At 41.7% G+C, this 20981-nt stretch overlaps 1 protein-coding gene across 3 annotated transcripts in view; it reads left to right on the top strand.

Moving 5' to 3' along the window:
- The window catches only part of F13A1 (coagulation factor XIII A chain), a 75996-nt gene that overhangs the window by 31202 nt on the left and 23813 nt on the right, over positions 1-20981 (top strand). For all 3 annotated transcript variants that reach the window (XM_054058637.1, XM_054058638.1, XM_009564176.2), the window contains exons 7-12: positions 2243-2417; positions 7163-7301; positions 15178-15281; positions 16091-16179; positions 17125-17278; positions 17830-18117. In XM_054058637.1, the coding sequence (XP_053914612.1) occupies positions 2243-2417; positions 7163-7301; positions 15178-15281; positions 16091-16179; positions 17125-17278; positions 17830-18117 (949 nt within the window). The remainder of the gene's footprint in view (positions 1-2242; positions 2418-7162; positions 7302-15177; positions 15282-16090; positions 16180-17124; positions 17279-17829; positions 18118-20981) is intronic.

Here is a 20981-nt window from a genome sequence, read left to right as displayed (position 1 = left end):
GGCCTTTTCCCAGCCTTTAAGAGAATCAGCTCTTTGTCTTACACAACACTGAAATGATATCTCCAACTTCTCAGTGCCACATGTTGATTTTTGCCTAACTTCAAGTTTAGCAGAATAGCTTCAGCAAGAAGCTATTCTGGAGGATTGAGAGCATACCCACTTCTCTTTTAAACTTTTCGTAAATTCCTTCACCTGAAGCTTTAGAAATATGGTTTCAGACCTTCAGACAGAAGTAAGAATTGAACGTAGTTCCCTCATCAGGGACTCTGGAAGCCATACAGGCAGAAAAGCACAAAGTATCTGAAGTCAAAGGGGGCTTGGATATTACTTAGATTTTGAGCCACTCAGTCATTTTTGGGAGGTGGAGGTGTTCATTATTAGAAATCCAGGAATTGTCACAGAAACATAAAATGGTGTGTGTTGGAAGAGAACATAAAGATCATTCAGTTCCAACGCCCTTGCCATGGGCAGGGACAGCTTCCTCTAGATCAGGTTGCTCAAAGCCTCATCCATCCTGGCCTTCAACACCCCCACGGCTGGGGCATCCATGACTTCTCTGGGCAACCTGTGCCTGTGCCTCACCATCCTCATACTAAAAGATTTCTTCCTAACATCTAACCTAAATCTTCCATCTTTCAGCTTAAGACCATTACGCTTCATCCTATGACTGCATTTCCTGATAAAGGGCCCCTCCTCAGCCTTCCTTGTAGGCCAGCTTCAAATACTGGAAGGTTGCTATAAGGCATCCGTGGAGCCTTCTTTTCTATAGACTAAATGAGCCCAATGCTCTCAGCCTGTCCTCATATGGGAAGTGCTCCAGACCTTTGATCATCTTCCTGGCCCTCCTCTAGACTCACTCTAACACATCCATGTGCTTTCTCTGCTGAGGACTCCAAAACTGAACACAGTGCTTCAGCTGAGGTCTCACAAGAGTGGAGTAGAGGGGCAAAATCACCTCCCCAGACCAGCTGGCTGTGCCTCTTCTGATGCAGACCGCTGTACAGCACTGGCATCAAACTTGTAGGGCTGTGTTGGATTAAGTTAATGGACTTTAGATCTAATCTGCAGGATTAGGCCATAGCTGGGTGGCAGTTTTAGCTGTTTAAAGTCTGAGACTCAGTAAGAAGTAGCCAAGATGTGTTGGAAGTCCTGCCCATGTTCCTTACCCTCATTCTTGCTCAGTGATGTGGCATTGCTGAGTTCATCTGAGGATGTGCCCCATGCTGGGATCCTTCTGAGAATTCTTGGCATTGCAGAGCAGGATGAGGTACTCCCCTCTTTGTCTCTTTACAGCCAGAGGAGAGCCTGAAGATCAAAATGCTGATCTGTCCTTGAAGTGCCTCTTTTCTTGGTATGTTTCCCACAACAGTGCGATGGGCGCAACCCCTTAACCTTTTGGTTATGACTCTGAATACTTATCTTTATTCAGTCCTAGGGTTCACAGGAAGTCGATTTTCTAATTATAAAACAGTAGTTAATGCAGCCAAAAGCTTTAAAATGAGAATTGTGATTTATTTGGCTGATGTGTAGCTGTTCCACATTAGCATAATTAGAAGTTACACAAAGAATGAGTTTTTTGCACAGGCTTAACTAGTTTGGTTCAAACTGCAGCTAGGAAATGTAGTGCTCGTTAATGCCCATCAGTATAGCCATTAGTCAGCAAAACTCTTTGCTTTGTATAATCATAGCTGGGGAAAACTTATACAGAAAATTCCTTCTTGTTTTCATGTGTGCTGGACTGAAGAAATTAGTTTCTACTCTAAAAATAACAGTGGACTGGTTTTCCTCTCAATCTTCTGCAAATGAGAAGTGATTTTACGAAATCTCTGAGCTGATATGGACAGAAAAAATAGATGATGTTAGGGAAGAATCCAGCTTAGTATTTCTGAGGCTTGCTTATTATTGTATAACTGATCGTGTTTATTGGAAGTACTGAGCAGTAAGCATGTTTAATGTTAATAGAACTTACTAAACTGGCAACATAGATACTCAGCATGATTTAATTACTCCATTATTTTTAAATGTCTGACCTTCATTCAAATCGTTTAGTGATGGAGAATCCATGGCCCTTAGCAAGACTGCTCCACTTGTTTCGTACCTTCATAATTAAACATTTCTGTCTTACTTCTAGCCTAAACCTGGCTATATTCAGTTTCTCCCATATTATCTTTGTCTGCTGGATTAAAACAATCTTTATTATTCAGTCTCTGACATCCCTAATGCTCATTTCCTTTGCCTTTAGATCAACTCCAGGGATGATAATGGTGTGATTGCTGGATCTTGGGACAATACATACACCTACGGGGTCGCACCTTCAGCCTGGACAGGAAGCGTGGATATTCTTTTGGAGTATTACAGTTCCAAGCAACCTGTGCGATATGGCCAGTGCTGGGTCTTTGCTGGTGTCTTCAATACATGTAGGTATCAGTGAGAAAAAATGCCCACTGCTATGCGATTCTTGCACAATAGAGAGAGCTTTTAAACTAGCTAAAGTACTTCCTGGCTCTGTGGTGTTCAGGACTAAATAGTATAAATACTTAAAAATACATGGCTAAAATAGATGGTCTTTAAATAAACTTTTGGCATCTCCTTCTGTTCACCTGCTCTTCCACACAAATCTGTTAACTACTTATTTGTTCAGTAAAATATATGCAGTGACTCACATGGGTAAGTTTGGGAGAGAGAAAATAATTCTTCTGGTACAGTCCACATTTCTGTTAGAAAATGTGAGATGACATGGGAACTTCTTATCTAGACCTGCAACATGAAACTATTGCCCAATGTGGGATATGTGATGGTGTCTCTGCTTCAGAAAGGCCAGATCTCACCTAACAAGAATTGTTCCCAGCAAAACTGACATGCACTGTCCCACTATATATCTACTGAGAGCTGTTAATATTTCCTATGGAGTTTGTGAGCAAGAACAATGAGGAAAATGCTGGTCTGATTTATGAATTGTCTAGCACTACAAAGTCTGAACACGCTTGCTCAAACTAGAGTTCCAAAGTTGCAGCAAATGGGGTGTTGCAGGCCATAAAACTTAGTAAGGGAAAGCAGTGTCAGATTGATGTTTTTACTGTCTTGCAATTGCCAACACCAGTATCCTAAATGAACACTACTAATACACTGCAGCATACTGGGAGTCAAGAAAGACACTGGGAGTGTAAAAAATGTGCATTATACAGATAACAGTGAACAGACATTAGAAGGAGTGTTTATGTCAAGTGCCAAAGTAGAGTCAGTAAGGCAGTTCCTACGGTTATGGCACTGGCCAAAAGAAGAAGGTGAACAGAAACTAAAAGTATCTTTCTTAAGCCCATATGAAATTCCTTAGAGGCCCTTACAACATATGCGTCTGAAGTGTCAAACTAGAGGGGATCAGATCAGCTTGGAAACAAATCAACTTAGTACCAAGGGGACACAATGGGTATTTCTGCAGGCTTGGAGCCTGCTTTCTACCAAGTGATTTTCATCCACAGCTGAAGGTCTAAGTTTTGGTCCTTGTATTTAAAATGTGAAAAGGAAATTACAGAAAAACTCTCTGTGAAATATTTCCAGTTTTCATTTATCTTAATACTGTCATATGTTGCTGTCTCGAGGAATAGCATTATACCTCTCTTTACTTCTAACAAAAATGAAGGATATTAATCACTCATCTTCTGCAACAAACATGGAAATTGAATAATTAAGTCTTGAATTACAAGACTGGTTCTTCACCCTCAGACAGACTTGGACATCTCTGAGTTTTTACTTAATTTTTGCTTCCTCTGTACATCTATGTTTGTACATAATTTTCCTCCAGTCTAGACAGTTGAACTTCATAACTCATTTCAGTTACCTGAGGTAGTTCAAAAGCTATGCAAAACAGTAAAGACCTCAGAAATAAAGCTATCTTCTGACCATCTAGTCTTCCACTGGCACATGCTTCTCATAGCTACAGCAGGGGAGGCAGTTTCAGATTTCTCTGCTTCTCTTTCATAAATCTAGAGAGGTTCCTGTTTTCATTTGGGAAAGTGCTGGTAGGTGTTCTGTTCTTCAGCACATGAAATAGTTCCTTTTATTCCTGAGTGGGATAATGAGCAATCATCCACTTCCAAAGAATGTGAGAGACATGTACCTCCTTCACTGCCTAAGGTCACATAGAATCATAGAATCACAAGGTTGGAAGGGACCCACTGGGTCATCGAGTCCAACCATTCCTAACACTCCCTAAACCATACCCCTCAGCACCTTGTCCACCAGTCCCTTAAACACCTCCAGGGATGGTGACTCAACCACCTTCCTGGGCAGCCTGTTCCAGTGCCCAATGACCCTTTCTGTGAATTTTTTTTTCCTGATTTTTAAGCCTGAACCTCCCCTGGCGGAGCTTGAGGCCATTCCTCCTTGTCCTGTCCTCTGTCACTTGGGAGAAGAGGCCAGCTCCCTCCTCTCCACAACCTCCTTTCAGGTAATTGTAGAGAGCAATAAGGTCTCCCCTCAGCCTCCTCCAGGCTAAACAACCCCAGCTCTCTCAGCCACTCCTCATAAGACTTTTTCTCCAGACCCCTCACCAGCTTCGTTGTTCTTCTCTGGACACACTCCAGAGCCTCAACATCCTTCATGTGATGAGAGGTTCAGAACTGAACACAGTACTCAAGGTGCGGTCTCACCAGTGCCGAGTACGGAGGGAGAATAACCTCCCTGGACCTGCTGGTCACACCGTTTCTGATACAAGCCAAGATGCCATTGGCTTCCTTGGCCATCTGGGCACACTGCTGGCTCATGTTCAGTCAGCTGTCAACCAACACCCCCAGGTCCTTCTCCTCCAGGCAGCTTTCTAGCCAGACTTCTCCTAGACTGTAGCACTGCACAGAGTTGTTGTGCCTCAAGTGCACGACTCTGCATTTGGCTTTGTTAAACCTCATGCCATTGGTCTCAGCCCAGTGGTCCAGCCTGTTCAGATCCCTCTACAGAGCTTCCCTACCCTCCAGCAGATCCAGACTTCCACCCAGCTTAGTATCATCCGCAAACTTGCTGAGGGTGCACTCGGTGCCTTCATCCAGGTCATTGATAAAGACATTGAACAGGGCTGGACCCAGTACTGAGCCCTGAGGAACCCCACTTGTAACTGGCCTCCAGCTGGAGTTAACTCCATTTACCACCACTCTCTGGGCCCGGCCATCCAACCAGTTTTCAACCCAGGAGAGTGTGCGTGCATGTGTGCGCATGATGCGTACTTGTTGCATGATCTGTACTTGGTGCTCCTCAGCTTCTACACAATACAATGGGTTTGAAAATGTTCTTGGAAATGTTTCCTGTGGATGCAATTCCTTGCAGTGGCTTCCCCAGGCCGCTTTGTTTTCTGTACCCAGTGCCTCATCTGGATTTCTGCAGATCACAAACACACACTGCAGTTCTCTACCTTCCCCCTGCACTGGCCCCAAATCACCGCTGCATGGTATTTTGCCTCAGGCTACTGCGTAACTGGGGCGATGCTGCAGAGGCCTGGAGCCTACTGTGTTAAATGGAGAGGCGTATTTATCTGGGGCAAAACCAGACTCAGTTTGCTGACTAAGTGAGTCTAGTCAGAGACCTGGCACTTTGTACTGCTGCAAGGATTGCTGAAGTATAAAGTTTGTTGAGCGATATGAAATGAAAATGTTGTCCAGTGGCTGATCTGATATGTACCCACTGACACATCCAGCTGCTGACCACTCCGCAGAGGGGACAGCAAAGGTCCAAACAGCAGTGTGGGGTTGTTTTGAGTTGATTTTAAGTCATTCTCAAGTGCCAATGTTTTAACATTGTGACCAGTCCAGCTTTCCAAGGTGACTACATTGTACACCCTGGATAGCCATCCATTAAAAATGCTAAAACATTCTGAAAAATGGTCATTAATCTTGAAATTGTCAGACAAATTATTTTCAATGAGCCCTGATGGCTCATGTGCTGGACGCCTGGGAGGGTGCTTGAATTAAGTTTAATCAATAGGTGCATATGGTATTGGATGCATCCAGGTAATTTATCATCCAGGAACTTGAAAGGAATGTGCAGTGCTACACTTTATTGGGAATCACAGTAGTGACACTAATGAATATACAAAACCCAGCAGTAGCTGCAAGGGCCATTCAACACTGCAACATTAGAACTATTTTTAAAAATTGTTTTCAATAAAAATGTTTTTCCTTTGCAAAAAAAAATCCGCTCTGTTTTCTGGGCTCTTAAACTGGAAAACAGGAACTTTTTTTTGGCTGAGAGACAAAATCTTTCATCTATAGAAGTGGTGTGTTGCCCTGCAGCCCCGCTTCCCTCTTGGGGCCATGTTCCATGCCTATTTATCAGCCAGGGCACACTGCAAACACAGAAGCCTAATGATATGCTACTGCACTTCAGACATAGCCATAGCTTTTCCACATATCCCAAATTTACCAATTGTCAAATGGGTAGAAGACTCGTAAGTGCTACATTGTGATGGTATGAGATTTAGGTGTAGGAGCTTTTTTCGATCTTCCTTTTAAGATCCTTTATGGGAAGGGATTATTGACTCCAAAATACTATTACTTAGGAATCAATGCAAATTATGTAATATATTTTGTTCAGACTCTCTATCTTTGACATTTCACTTGCAAATAATGCAGCTTTCCCCCCTTGTTAGCAATAGTTTTCTGCTTTACTCTTTGTCTTCTCCAGACCCCTTCTGATGGCAACTGCCAAAGAAGAAATTTCCAAATCAACCAAAAGGAAACACTTTTTATTAATTTTCTTTTTTTAGCAGTCTCCTGATCCTCCTGGTTTAGTGATGCCAGGAGACCTAATACATTTTGCATCTCTTTCAAGCTCAAGCTTATTTTTCTTTATACCACATTTGGTTGTGAAGTGGACCCATTGCACTCACATTTGCGCTGAAAAGCTACAGTGCAGTCACTAGGCAAGACTTTCCTAAAACTATTGGTGACGACATGCTTAGGTTATAACCATTGTGCCATTACAAATCTTGAAGGCTTATCATTTTGAGCCCAAATAAATATTAAATATATTCTATACAGGAGGAATTCTTCAGATTTATTTGACTGAATTTACCCAGTTTATTCAATTTACTAGTAGTCTCTCTTTCCTCATCTTGTCATCCACGAGCATAGTCTTCATATTTGTCCTTCTTCTCATGCTTCTTTCTTTGCCACAGTTCTGCGGTGCTTGGGGATACCTGCAAGACTCATTACCAACTATTCTTCTGCCCATGATAACAATGCCAATTTACAGTTGGACTTCTTTCTGGATGATGAAGGGAAAGTGGACACCAAAATTACAAAGGACTCTGTCTGGTGAGTTCTTCTGGCAAATGCCTTTAGTGTGTCAACTATATAAGTATTAAACATGACGGTAATGTCTCTGGTTTATTTAGTTCTCTGTTCATTAAAGAACATTGCTAGTCTATGTAAAATGGAATGAATGGGTTGTTAGTAGGTTGACTAATATGAAGTGCTTGTCATGTAAGGAGGCAAATCTGAGGGTATCTGTGAGATCACTAATAATGTTAACATACTTAAATGTTAACACACAGTGCACATTTAAACATACTGGAGGAGAGCTTAAATGGGTATGTGACCCTTTGGCCTAGGCCATTTCTCAAATTAGAAAGGGGTACGATGGGCACTTCCATCAGTTTGGAGTCAAGCTCAAACAGATATCACAATATCTATGGAAAACCACCTTTCCTGTTCTGCTTCTGCCTGGTTCCTGTATTTGTAGGCTGGTTTTACATTGTGTAGATGCAGTCACTGTAGCAAATAAGTATTTTCAAAAAAAAAAAAAAAAATCCAGTTCAGCTGATAAAGAAAGCCAGGGTATCATAAAAGTTACTGCAATGCTGTTACCAGATTTATAAAAAGAAAACCTCTTAGGAACAAGAAACAGAGAATACATACTCTTCTGGAGAAGACAGTATTTTAACTTCCTCCTCAAACCCTTACTGTCTCCTGTCTGACAGGAGAAGTATAGCACATATTGATTATGTGCTGTGTTCAGTAGAAATTATGTGTGGGTTATTCGGACTCAAGCCTCTCCTCCTCAGAGTGAAACAGTGAATATGACCTCATGCATATTCCTATATTTGTAGAATCATAGAATAGTTAGAGGTGGAAGAGACCTTAAAGATCATCTAGTTCCAACCCCTCTGCCATGGGCAGGGACACGTCCCACTACATCAGGCTGCCTAAGACCCCGTCCAACCAGCCCCTGAACATATCCAAGGATGGGGCATGCACGACTTCCCTGGGCAACCTGTGCCAGTGCCTCACCACTCTCATAGTGAAGAAATTCTTCCTTGTGTCAAGCCTAAATCTGCCCCTCTCCAGTTTATATCCATTGCCCCTCATCCTATCACTACAAGCATTTGTAAATAGTCCCTCCTCAGCTTTCTTGTAGCCCCCTTCAGGTACTGCAACATTGCTGTAAGGTCTCCTCGGAGCCTTCTCTTCTCCAGGCTGAACAGGCCCAGCTCTCTCAGCCTGTCCTCGTACGGGAGGTGCTGCAGCTCTCTGATCATCTTTGTAGCCCTCCTCTGGACCTGTTCCAAGAGCTCCATATACTTCCTATGTTGAGGATTCCAGAACTGGACACAATTCTTCAAATGAGGTCTCACAAGAGAGGAATAGAGGGGCAGAATCACCTCCCTCAACCTGCTGGCCACACTTCTTTTGATGCAGCCCAGGATATGGTTGGCCTTCTGGGCTGTGAGTGCACATTGCCGGCTCATGTTGAGCTTTTCATCAATCAGCACCTCCAAGTCCTTCTCCATAGGGCTGCTCTCAATCACATCATCCCCCACCGTGTACTGAAATCAGGGCTTGCCCCCACCCAGGTGTAGGACCTTGCACTTGTTGAACCTCATGAGGTTCTCACAGGCCCACTTCTCCGGCCTGTCCAAGTCCCCCTGGATGACATCCCATCCTTCCAGTACGGCAGCTGCACCGCTCAGCTTTGTGTCATCTGCAAACTTGCTGAAGGTGCACTCAATTTTGCTGTCTATATCATTGATGAAGGTATTAAACAACACTGGTCCTAGTATGGACCCCTGAAGGATATCACTTGTCACAGATCTCCACCTGAACTTAGAGCCATTGACCACTACATACAACCATGAATACAACCATCCAACCAGTTTCTTATCCACTGAACTATCCACCCATAAAATTCATATCTCTACAATTCAGAGAGAAGGATGTTGTAGGGGACTGAGTGAAAGGCTTTACAGAAGTCCAGATAGATAACATCCTCTGGTTTTCTCGTGTCTGCTGCTTTGGTTACCCCATCACAGAAAGCCAGGAAGTTGGTTTTTCAGGACTTGTCCCTGGTGAAGCCATGATGGCTGCCATTAATCATCTCCCCATCTCCATGTGCTTTAGCTTGTCTTCTAGGAGGATGTGTTCTATGATCTTCCTCTTCCCGGACACAGAGGTGAGATTGACAGGTTGGTAGTTCCCAGGGTCATCTTTGCTACCCTTTTTAAAAATGGGCACAATGTTACCCTTCTTCCAGTCACATATTCAGGAGACACTTGTCCTATTCAGTGTTAACATGCCTGATTTATGTAAATGATATCTTCGTCTCATCAGCATAGATGCTCATCAGCAAGTTTCATTAAAAACTTTATCTCTGGAAGTCTTTACATTGACTCTGAAATAAACTCACTCCGTGGTGGAGGAAGTGACTGAACCTCTTGCTTTAACCTCTTTTGTGTGATTTCCATTAACTGCTACTGAGAGGGACTCTAAGGAAAACAATGAGGTTCATTTGCATCTGAAACCTGTACCACAACATCACAGAATAGTCAAATCTGAAATGGACCCTTGGAAGGCATCCAGCCCTCCAGGCTCAGCTAAAGCAGACTGCTCGGGGCTATACCCTATTGAGCTTTTAATATTTCCAAGGATGGACACTCTGCAACCCCTTTGGTCAACCGTGCCAGTGCTTAATTCCTCACACAATAAGAAAGTATTTCTTGATGTTCAGGCAGAATTTCCTGTGTTTCAGTTTGTGCCTATTGCTTCTTGTCCAGTCATTGGGGGCCAATGAGAAGAGTCTGTTTCTGTTTTTCCACTCCCCAGCTTCCTAATCATATATTTACACACATGGATAAGAGCCCGTTGAGCTTTCCTGTCTCCGATCTGAACAGTCACAGCTTTCTCAGCCCCACCTTTCTCTGCCTCTCTTTGTGTACAGCCTCTAGTGTATCAGCCATTCTTTCCAATTTTCTGTATCTACAAACATGCCGAGGGAGTAGTAAGTCTCATCATACACGTCATTAATGAAGATGTTAAACAGTATTGGATGCAACATCAATCCATTGGGTACAGAGCTGGTGACGAGGCTCCATTTGGAGTTCACACCACAGATCACAACTGTCTGATTTCAGTTCAGTCAGTTTTCAAAACACCTTACTGTCCACATATCTAGTCCGTACTTCAATGGTTTGCCTATGACGGAGTCCTGGGAGATGGTGCTAAACTGAGAAAAACGTGAAACAATCCCCATGCACCTGTCTCTCCTTGTCTACTCAGTCATTCATTTCATCAGAGAAGGCTATCATGTTGATCAGATATGGCTATCCCCTTCTAAATCCATGCTGACTACTGCCAATCACCTTGTCCTTAATATGTTTGGAAATGTTTTCTGGAAGAATTTGCTCTATAACCTTCCCGGAGATCAAGGTGAGGCTGACAAGTCTACAGTTCCCTTTGTCCTCCTTCTCTTTCTTGAAGAAAGGAGTGATATTTTCTTTCTTCTGGTCCTGAGGAACCTCCCCCAGTCACCATGACATTTTGAAGATAAATGGGAGTGGTCTTACAATGACAATGTCCAGCTCCATCAGCATTTGGGGGTCTATCCCATCAGATCCATTGGACTTCCGTGTGCATCCAGTTTGTCTAGACATCTCTAACCTGTTCTTCATTTACTGATGGTAAAATTTCATTACTCTCAACTTACACACTTCACTCAAGGGCCTGTGATTCCTGAGGGCAAATCTTAGCAGTAAAAATGAAAGCAGAGACACTGAGTAATTTGGCCTTTTCTTAGTCCTCTGTCACTAGGTCCCCTTCCTGATTCAACAATAGATCTACATTTTCAACAGTCTGTTTTTGATACTGACATACCTGCTTTTGTTATTGCCCTTCATGTCACTTGATGTCCTCTGTTCAGTTTCAATTTCGGCTTTCCTAAATGCTGTCTTTGCATGCTCAGAGATCGCCTCTATATTCACTGTGGTCACCTGTGCCTGCTTCCACATTTTGTGCACTTTTTTAATTTGAATTTAGGTGGGACCATCTTGTTCATCATGTAGGCCTTGTGCCACTTCTTGCTGATTTCCTGCACATAAGGATGGACCATTCTTAGGCTTGGAGGTGGTCATCCTTGCAAAATAAGCAGCTCTTCTGGACCCATTTTCTATCCAGAACTGCCTCCCACAGGATTCTTCCTAGCAGGACATTAAACAGGCCAAAGTCTACTTTCTCAAAATCCAGGGTTGTGGTCTTACTATTTGCCTTGTTCCTTCCTGTCAGGATCCTTAAGTGTCCCTACTTTGCTAATCTAAGTCTGGTCTGTGTGACAGCAGGACCTCAGTAGGGTTCATGGGGGATAGTCCTTCTATGGCTCATAGAGCAGTGAAGGAACAGCCACTCTACTGAAACCTGCTCTGTCTGTAAATGATGGGAAACAAGACCAAATGACTGTCTGCCTCACTGCTCAATCCATAAACACTCAGTAACGGATCATTGCAACACTTCAGACTTTTCACTGCCTCATTTCTTCTTCTTCTCCCTTCTCCTAACCTGTTCCATGATATAACTCTCACCCACTTTTGACATTTCCTTTTACTTTTCTCTCTCTCTCCACTCCCCCAGCTGTTTACTTTATTGAGTCCTGTTTTTTTCCGTTCCTTTGAGGCAGGACTAGATCATCCAAATCTATCCTTGCTCCATTGAAATCTATAAGCAATTTCACACCACCATCTCATCCTCCCATCCCAGGTTTGGGGTTTTTTTTCTGGCTTGATTATTTTTTGAACAGCCTTGTTCATCCTTTATCCTCCCGGTACATTTATTAGTGCATGGTGCACATAACCCTTTGGGCATGACTTAATATATTACACATTGTCTCTTCATTTCTGCTCTGCGTCCTTTCTTTTCATCATTCTGTAACACTCCATGGCAGCCCATATGCTGACTTTAAACTGCTTGTGTCTTAACCTTGATTTTATTTATAATGCCTCTTTTATTTCCTTTCTTTCTTTTTTTTTTTTTTAAAGAGGACAAGCTCAAGGTATTCATAATGATTTTTGTTAATGTATTTCTCACTTTTATTTATAATCTCATATAACTGGAAACAAAGCTTTTTTTTCTTTATTAATATATCATTTCTGTTGCCATATACTGCAGGAGCTGATCTGTCCTTAGGTTTTAAATATCCTCAGACTTCAGGGATACTTGGAGCCAGGATTTTTAGTCCAATCAATCTCTGAGTGTGGGGCTGCTCCCTCTCAATGTTATCTAACATTTATTTGTTTATTCTTATTAAAGATCATTTTCTCCCTCAGGATAGGAAACAACAACAACAACAAGACACGTATACAAAATTACACAGACTTTGCAAAAAGTTATTTTTATAAAGCTGGCCGGATTTGGGCCCATCAGTACTGCCTCTGTCCCCTTACTTTGTTCTCCTTGTCTTTCTTAATGATGATATAAAGACACTTAAAGAATATTTCTCTTGGATGGGAATCAAGGCTCACTCCTACTGTAACGTCCAAACAGACCAACATCAGTACCTCAGCATAAACTTCCTCGAAGTCACCCAGCCCTGTTGGAGTTCATCCAAGTCCAGGCCTGTGGTGAAAGACCTTCTGAGACCTCTACTTTCCAAGTCACTTCCAGCTGACTCTTCTCTAATTTCTCGTTAATGTTATCAGTGCCTCTCTCAACCTCAGTGCCCGGGATTAATAGCTAATGAAAGGGCACCAGCTGTTTTAGCATATGCCTGTCTCATAAGCAATACAAAGTACCCTTCTTAAATTGTCTTCCAGGCATAAAACCCACCTGGTCATCTTTTATTAATTTGCCCATCACTTTGTTTAGTCTATTCGTAATTATCTCTGTAAATATTTAATGGTCACCACATTGATCTGTATAGCCATTCTTGCTTTCTTTAATGTCTCAGGCTTGCTGTAGAACACAAGAACTACAGAATCAGTTTAACAAATTATAGCTACAGACCCAGCTTCTCAGTTGTGCTCACTTCTACCAGAGAGAAGTTTCTCCTACATTTTAGAGAGGCAAATGTTTCCCTCATTCACCTTTCCTGAATGCTCACACGCTTTACAAGCAACATCTTTCTGTCCACTCGCATTCAGTGTCCTTAAGTGTATGTGTTATTTGCACGGCAGCAGACCTAAAGAAAAAACCTTCCTTCTGTGCCCAAAGATACACTTACAGAAACCAGCATGAAAGGCCCTGCTGTTCCCTGGGTTGAATATAGAAAAAAATACAGAAGAAACTGCATTACCTAATACAGAATTAAAGCAGAGCTGCTATTTGCTACAGTTATCTTCCCTCTTGGTTTTATCATCCTTCCCTCCTGCCTGCTTTTCAGGTTCTTCTTTCGCAGAACACAAAGAAAATGAAACATGGGAGTTTGATTCAAAGTGAACCAGTGAAGGCTTCTGAGCAGGGATTGTCTCTCTCACATGTTGGCATAACAGTTTTCAAAAACCCACCTACCACAAAGTGTGTCCCCATTCTCTGGTAGCCCTAAGCAAAGCTCTGCAATCATGATTCAACATTGACTACTCTCAGCAGCATCAAAAATTCTCTGAGTGTGCGTCATTTTCCTTGAATAATTCCTTTTTTCTGTAGTGCTGCTTCATTAACTCTCCTAACTGACAAGTTTTACCCTGATCCAAGCTTTCACTTCCACTTTGAAATGTCTTGTTAGACAAGCCTCGGATCCTTCTTACTCTGCTCCATGGTTGGTTTTCACGTATTATTAATTAAATGGTCAGAGTTTAACAATCCCCATTTTGGTTGCTAATATAATTTCTCGTACTAGGGGCTGTATTAGCAGCTACACAGATATAATTTTATTCCTATCTGCTATAGGATATGTAAAATTTGCAAGCAAAATTTCCCCTTTCTCTAGTCCTTCCTTCTTTTATTTTTTACAGTAATGAAATTCAAACACTTTGCTGGCTTTACTGCAAGATCCTGTCTCTATATTCTCTCTTTCCTTGTTTGTGCTCTCCCTTGAGCACTGATAGCATTGCAGGAAGTTACAACATCTTTCTTTTCTGCTGTTCTTTGAAACATCCTCAGCATACAATGAGGATGTTGTAGTGTTTTATTTCTTTTCCTGAGCACCCTGCCAAGTAAGGGCATTTCAACCCTAAGCACCTAGATGAACCTCTCACAGAAATTTTGGCATTCTATCCTGGGCCCTAAAGGCAAGACTTGGCCCACAGTGGTTGTAGGTCAGTTTTATGGAAAGCTGCATGTTCTGGATCTGATTTCCCCCACTGGCATGACAGACTGAGAAGACTTTATAAGGAATCCACAATGAAGATAATCTTATAAAGTCTGTGCAGGGCCTTTTTCTCAACCAACATGGAAATCAGCTAAACACGTTAAGTTTGAGCTATGAAAAAAAAAACTACACACTGTGTGTTATGAAGTTGACCCTGAAATTTCTTCAGAAGAGGCACCGAGTCTTCAGTCTTCATAGTTATAGAGCACATCATGCTTTAATTACTTGAAGAAGATTGCAAGTTTGCTTTTGCAGGCAAACTGAAGTGGAAGTGTCTGTCTGGAAAGGGGTTGTAGGTTGTGTACATCTTCAAATAACTCAACAATCTTCAGGCTCTGCAAAGTTTTCTGAGAGACATTTGCATTCAGAATACATCAGAAGAATGAAAAACTTTCTCCAGCTTGCAGTCGAGAAACTACAATGAAGAATTATGGCCTTAAGATTTAACAGATAAGTATCAAACCTTTAGATCTAAAAAACTACTCTCTAAAAAGAGCTGACTTTTTCACCCCTAAATTGGCAAATGTTGTTATTGAAGCAATGGCAGGACATAAATACATAGATTGTTTAGTCAGCATGTTTCTTTCCAAGAATTTAATAGTCTGGCCTCATTTCTTGTCTAAGGAACTATCATTGCTGGAATGAAGCTTGGATGACCAGACCTGATCTTCCTGTTGGTTTTGGAGGATGGCAGGTTGTTGATGCAACACCCCAAGAAACCAGCGATGGTAATATTGCTTGAAGTCCTCGTTAGCTTTCTTTCCAATTCTTGGGTCCTTTGTGGTAAACAATGAAGTGACAATAGCTGAGCCAGTGCTACCATATGGCTAGTGACAACCTCTTTCACTTGATATCCGCACTCACTTGTGCTCAGGGCCACCTTCTGATTTATTTTGAGCTCTAAAATAAATCTGTCCTCATTATAATACTGCTCATGGTGTATGTGCACAAAATCTTGCATAAAAATGGCCCTGCTTTCTACTAAAGAGATGTAGTTTTGTTGCCAGAAGATGGCTTCTAAAACTTCAGAGAACCTATGCAGGAGCCTGACCAAATTAATTCTCCCTCAGTATATATCAGTCAGTTTCTGCAGCCCTTGATAAACTTCTGGCAGTAGGCAGGAGAGAAAAAGTGAAAAGCAACTACTATTTCTACCCAGTCTTTAATTTTCCAGTTCTTAAAAGGCGTTCTTAGCAAATTTGTGGTGAGCTCTTTCACAATCTGTGGTATGAGCCCTCCCAAAATTATTTTCTTTAAGTAAAACCAGCTTTAACTTAAGACTACAAGCACTTAAGACTTAGAGTGGAGTTTACGGTGCCATTAAGGTATCAAACCATTATGTTGTTTTAGACTTGAGTCTCTGTCGTTCAGAGGGCTGACAACAGTATTAAGCTTTTCACTCCTTGGTCAGAAGTTTCTGTAAACTATTAAAAGGATTCAGAAAACACTAAGAATCCTTTTACTTTGAGAAAATGTATCACTTTGACCTGCTTTTTAATTAATTTAATTTCTCACTTTATCTCTCTTCTCTCCACAGGTATGTACAGGTGTGGCCCAACCTCAGTTCAAGCCATTAAACATGGTCATGTTTGCTTCCAATTCGATGCTCCTTTTGTCTATGCTGAGGTACATACCTGAAAATTTTTAGTGCATTTAGTAATATCAGTGGTACCATAGATGAGAAAGAAGATAGGGCTCCTCTGCAGCTTATTACTTCATGTATACTCCACATCAAAGTAAAACCTCACAATTATATTTTGACATGCAGGCCAGTAAGTGTGGTAGGGCTCTAATGAATGACAGAGATGTCTCTAATCTCAACTGTGTACGAAGGAGTAAAAGCTTCTCTGGCTCCAATGAAACTGCAAGTTGTTGTCATTTATCCTTCCCAGATTCCAGCTAGGCTGGCAAATGAGTAACTAGCTCTAGCTGCTCATCTTCATCCCTTGTTAGCTGTAACCTCCTTCTCAGGCTTCCCAGCAAAGCTGCTTATGTTAAGGCTCCTTTGCTTATTTCAGTCAAAATGGATGCAGTGATTTTAAAGAGGTCTTTGCTCACCACGTTAATTTTGTCTGCAGTGGGTCCAGGAGAGCTCACATGGATGGTTTGACTGCCAGATCTGAGAGGGAAAAATCTCCATGGGGAGCAAGAGGGCCTGATCTGGAGTTTTAACCTCTTGCACCACCAGAGCTGTTTTGTCCGGAATTGCAGCAGCTGTAGTAATTTAATTAAATATAGCTTAGGACAAAAGAGAAAAAAGGTATTTTATCTATGATGCATTCCTGTCTGTACAGTCTAAAGCTTTCTGCTGCAAGGAATGTGCAGAATGTTCTCCCCAAGTCCAAACAGCATCTCTGTAGCCCACTTAAGTTTACACTGTTTGTTGTTCTGGTGTTGCAAACAGTGAAATTAATCTAGTTATTATTATAATGCAAGACTAATTCTAAACAAAGGACTTTGATGCAAGTGGGACTTTATGTCAGCATTCCATTGTTTTGAGGAGAGCTAGGCTGACTTTCCTTCTTTTCTCTACTTCCATGTATCTCAATCCTTTTTCATTTAATTTTCTAGGTGAATAGTGATATTGTTTACTCAAGAAGGGAGAGAAACGGAGCCCAAGTGGTAGAAAAAATTGATACAAACCATATTGGCCAGTTGATTGTGACCAAGGAAGTTGGGGGTGATGGAATGCTGGACATTACTGAGGAGTACAAGTTCCGAGAAGGTAATCTGAATTTGGATGGGATGGTGCCAATGTAGATTTACCTCAGTCAGAACTTGGATGGTGAATTTGCAGACCTCTGGCACTGAAGGAGCTACATGAAAAGCTGCCAAGGTGCCCTCTGGAACTTTTTGTTTGTAACTCCATCCTAGAAACTCTGCAGATGCCTGGATAACAGCACAGACTTTGCTGCTCAGAAATGCTTTGGACTGAGCTGCAGTGAAAATAAAAGAAGAAACTCAAAGCATTCAAAATAAATCAAGGCTTTTTGTGCAGCTGTTTAGATATTCCTTGCTCAAGCCAGATGTTTGCACAGAGTACATCAGTGTATTAATATCAATTAAGCTAGGTCAATTTATCTGATATGGCTTAAATTTTTAAGACCAGCTCCCTTGGAAGTTCTATTAATATTGTCTTCACCACAGGAAGGTTCGTCATCCTCATCAATTCATTTTAGCTGCCACAACTCATGGAAGATGCACCCATGATATTGGTGAGTGGGCTTGTGCAGTACCCCTTCTTCCCATCTAAATTGGATTTTCATTCATTTCTAGGCTCAGAGGAAGAGAGACTGGCTCTTGAGACTGCTGTGATGTATGGTGTTAAAAAGCAAACTACCCAAGATGCTGCATATCAGCCACAGAGAGATGTTGACATGGACTTCCAAGTGCAAAAAGCAATCCTTGGCAGTGACTTTAAAGTCACTGTAACTTTCAGGAACAAAAGTGGCAACTACTACACTGCTACTACATACCTTTCAGGCAACATTGTATTTTATACAGGAGTCACAAAAAATGAATTCAAGAAACACTCTTTCAGTGCAAAACTGGAACCTTTCTCATGTAAGACTTGTATAATCTTTTTCAAACCTGCTAGCTTTTTTTGCTTTGTATTGTTAACTGTCACCAATGTCTCCAACCAATGCTCTCTAATCAGAGTTAATTCTACTAGCTAGGGCTAGGATACTCTGTTGGGTATCAGGAGGCTTCACTTCCAACTCTGGCCCTGCTACCAGTGTCATTTAGAGATGAGGCTGTTCTATTCAGGCTGTTGCTCCTTGCATAATGCTCTCTTACACCAAGCTGCAGGTCTAGGAACTGTTCATGTTTCTTATTTAATACGAAAGAAAGAAAAGGAGTGCAGGTATTAAGCTGCAAAGTATCATTTTTCATATCTTTAGTCTCCCAACAGTATCTCAGCCAGTGAAGGAAAAGTTCAAGTTCCCCAGGGTATCATTTACAGGAATGAAAAAGTGAATATGTTATCTTTCCTGAAACAAGCTGACAAGCTGAGTGGATCCAAGTGAACTTCAAGTTTTGGAAAACTGGGAGGTTCAGGATTTTGTATTTACAGTGGTCTAAAAAATTGATCTGTAACTAGAAAGTGCCATTATAGAGCTGGGACATTTGTCAGCATGGCAGGCAGCCCAAAATTGGGTTATTTTTACAGATGCAGGGTTCGGTTTTCCTAGTGACCTCTGGACTGTGATGAGGAGATCCTGTCCCTGTCTTCTCATGAGAAAAGCAGTTCATGGAAGCCTTGCTCATCAGTCTGATGGCAGGATTTTGCATTGTTCAAAGAAAAGGAATCGTCTCCTTTTTTATTTTGGACATAACCAATTTATTTCCTGTCAACCATGGCAGCCTCATTTGGAAAACAGTCAGCAAGTATTGAGGACCTGCTGTACTCCAAAGCACCATGGAGCAGGCTGGTTGTAGATGCCTGGCTTCTTCAGTAAAAAGTGACTGCCAATCACTTGGGTTTCTATTTGGCTTGTGCTCCTGGGTCAGTGCCTTCAACTCAGCAAAATTGAATAGAATGTGTTCTTATGGAGGCTTAGTCAGAGGATCCTCTTCTTGAGTTCCCTACTGAGAAAGTCAGGAACAATCATTTTACCTTCTTGGTGGTGCTACTGGGCAAAAGCAGTCTCTGCTGAGCACAACAGGAGTGGCAGGACCCTAGGAGGCCAAAGTATGGGCTTCCTGATCTGGGTCTGGTGCTGGTTCGCAGCAACCTTAACTGACCCCAAGATTTTCATCTGTCTTGTCTGTCTCATCCCAGCTCAGGAGACACTGCAAGCCCTCTCTCCTCAAAAAGGATGGGGTTTCTCTCTGTGAGAAGCTTCCGTAGAATCACAGTTCCCACTGTGCCATGAAGAAATTTCAAGTTTCATCTAAAGCTGGATATTTTGGTTTTGAGTTGGTTAATCTCCATGAAGCAGAAGTCCACTTAGAGGGTTCTGTAGGTGAAGGTTAATAAAAATTCTCTCCTTCATCTATAACAAAGCCCTGAGAACTGCTTGCTGGTTCTTCCTAACCCTCCAACTCATTTGCAAGTGGTCTGGAAATGGCCTGAATTTGGGTTGCCTTGGATTGTTCCAATACAGCCTATAAAAACACAGGGTGGGCTTTTATATTGCCTTACATCCATTACTAAATACTTGATGTGTAATTTTTGTGACATTTGGCTGGATACAGTAAAAATAATAATCAATTTAAACGGCTTGGTCTAAATTCTACACCACTACTCTGACAGGGAAAAAATCTGCTTTTACACCAAAAGTTTGTGTAAGGTACCATTACCTAAAACACAGCTTCTGTAGTGCTTTGAGGTTCATCTATCTCCTCTGTGCAAGAAATGGAATGAACAGTTGATGTTTAAGCATCACTGAGCCTCATAATGCATTTTTTCTAAGTTAAGTAAATCATTTGTAAAAAGCATCTTGAAACTGTGCTGGAAACTCTAACTTGACTGATGGCAAGTGAACACAGACTAGTGACAGGCACCAGAGGGAACAGAACATGATTTTTTTTTTTTTGCCTAGGTACCAAAAGTATGTCCCCATCACTGTCTATGGCCAAAGAAGCATGTTTTAAGATATTATCACCTTTCAGGGTGGAAATAAGCTTATAGCTGAGCTGCCATGGAGCACTTTGTCCCACAAAAGGAGAAAAAACGCTTCACTGGTTATGCCATCTTTGAAGAAGATACATAAAACCTGAACTTGAATTATTTTAGCTTTGCCTCAGAAGGAAGTACATGTGCAATCAGGAAGAGTGTTTGAGCAGGTGGGCAGTGCAAAGAGTGGCAGGGTGATAGTTTGCAGTTGTGGGAGAATACCCCGTCAAGGGTATGATGATAGCATACCTTTTGAGGCAGTCAGGCAGATTTTGTAGGTTTGTTCATGGTAAGAGATGTGTCTATGCATACAGGGGTAACAAAAAAATACAGTATAATAAAGAAGTGTCAAAGTCATTCTTTCAGCTTATGCTGTTGAAAAAATGAAGCAAACTAAGTTTGCAAACGGGAAATGAATGCATGATTTTCAGAACAGTGATTAAAGGACTCGTGTGGGCTGAAAACTTCTTTGAGGATTTGAATGGCTTAAACTTTCCAGTGCTTTGAAAGTTGCTTTTGTATCTACTCAGTTATGTTTAGTTCCCTCTGGTTTTTTGAAGGGCTGTAAGGCACCTTGGTGTTGTGTCTCCCTTGGCTTTCCCAGGTGCGGTAAGTAGCACTGGCAACTTACCAGCAGAGTCAGTGCTAAGGGAATGGAAGACTATTATTCCTTTTATTCCCCGCCCCTGACCCGTAGTGATTAGATTTAAACAGAAAAGTTCATCTTTACTTCCACTGTAATGTAAATTTCTCTTAGTCTGTATTTTTTTTATTTATTTATTTACTTTACTTTACAGAGATGATAAAT

Source organism: Cuculus canorus, chromosome 2 (assembly GCF_017976375.1).
Source record: "Cuculus canorus isolate bCucCan1 chromosome 2, bCucCan1.pri, whole genome shotgun sequence".
NCBI classification, from domain to species: domain Eukaryota; kingdom Metazoa; phylum Chordata; class Aves; order Cuculiformes; family Cuculidae; genus Cuculus; species Cuculus canorus.
The sequence above is the reverse complement of the archived record's forward strand: the minus strand, read 5'-3'. Positions and strand labels throughout refer to the sequence as shown.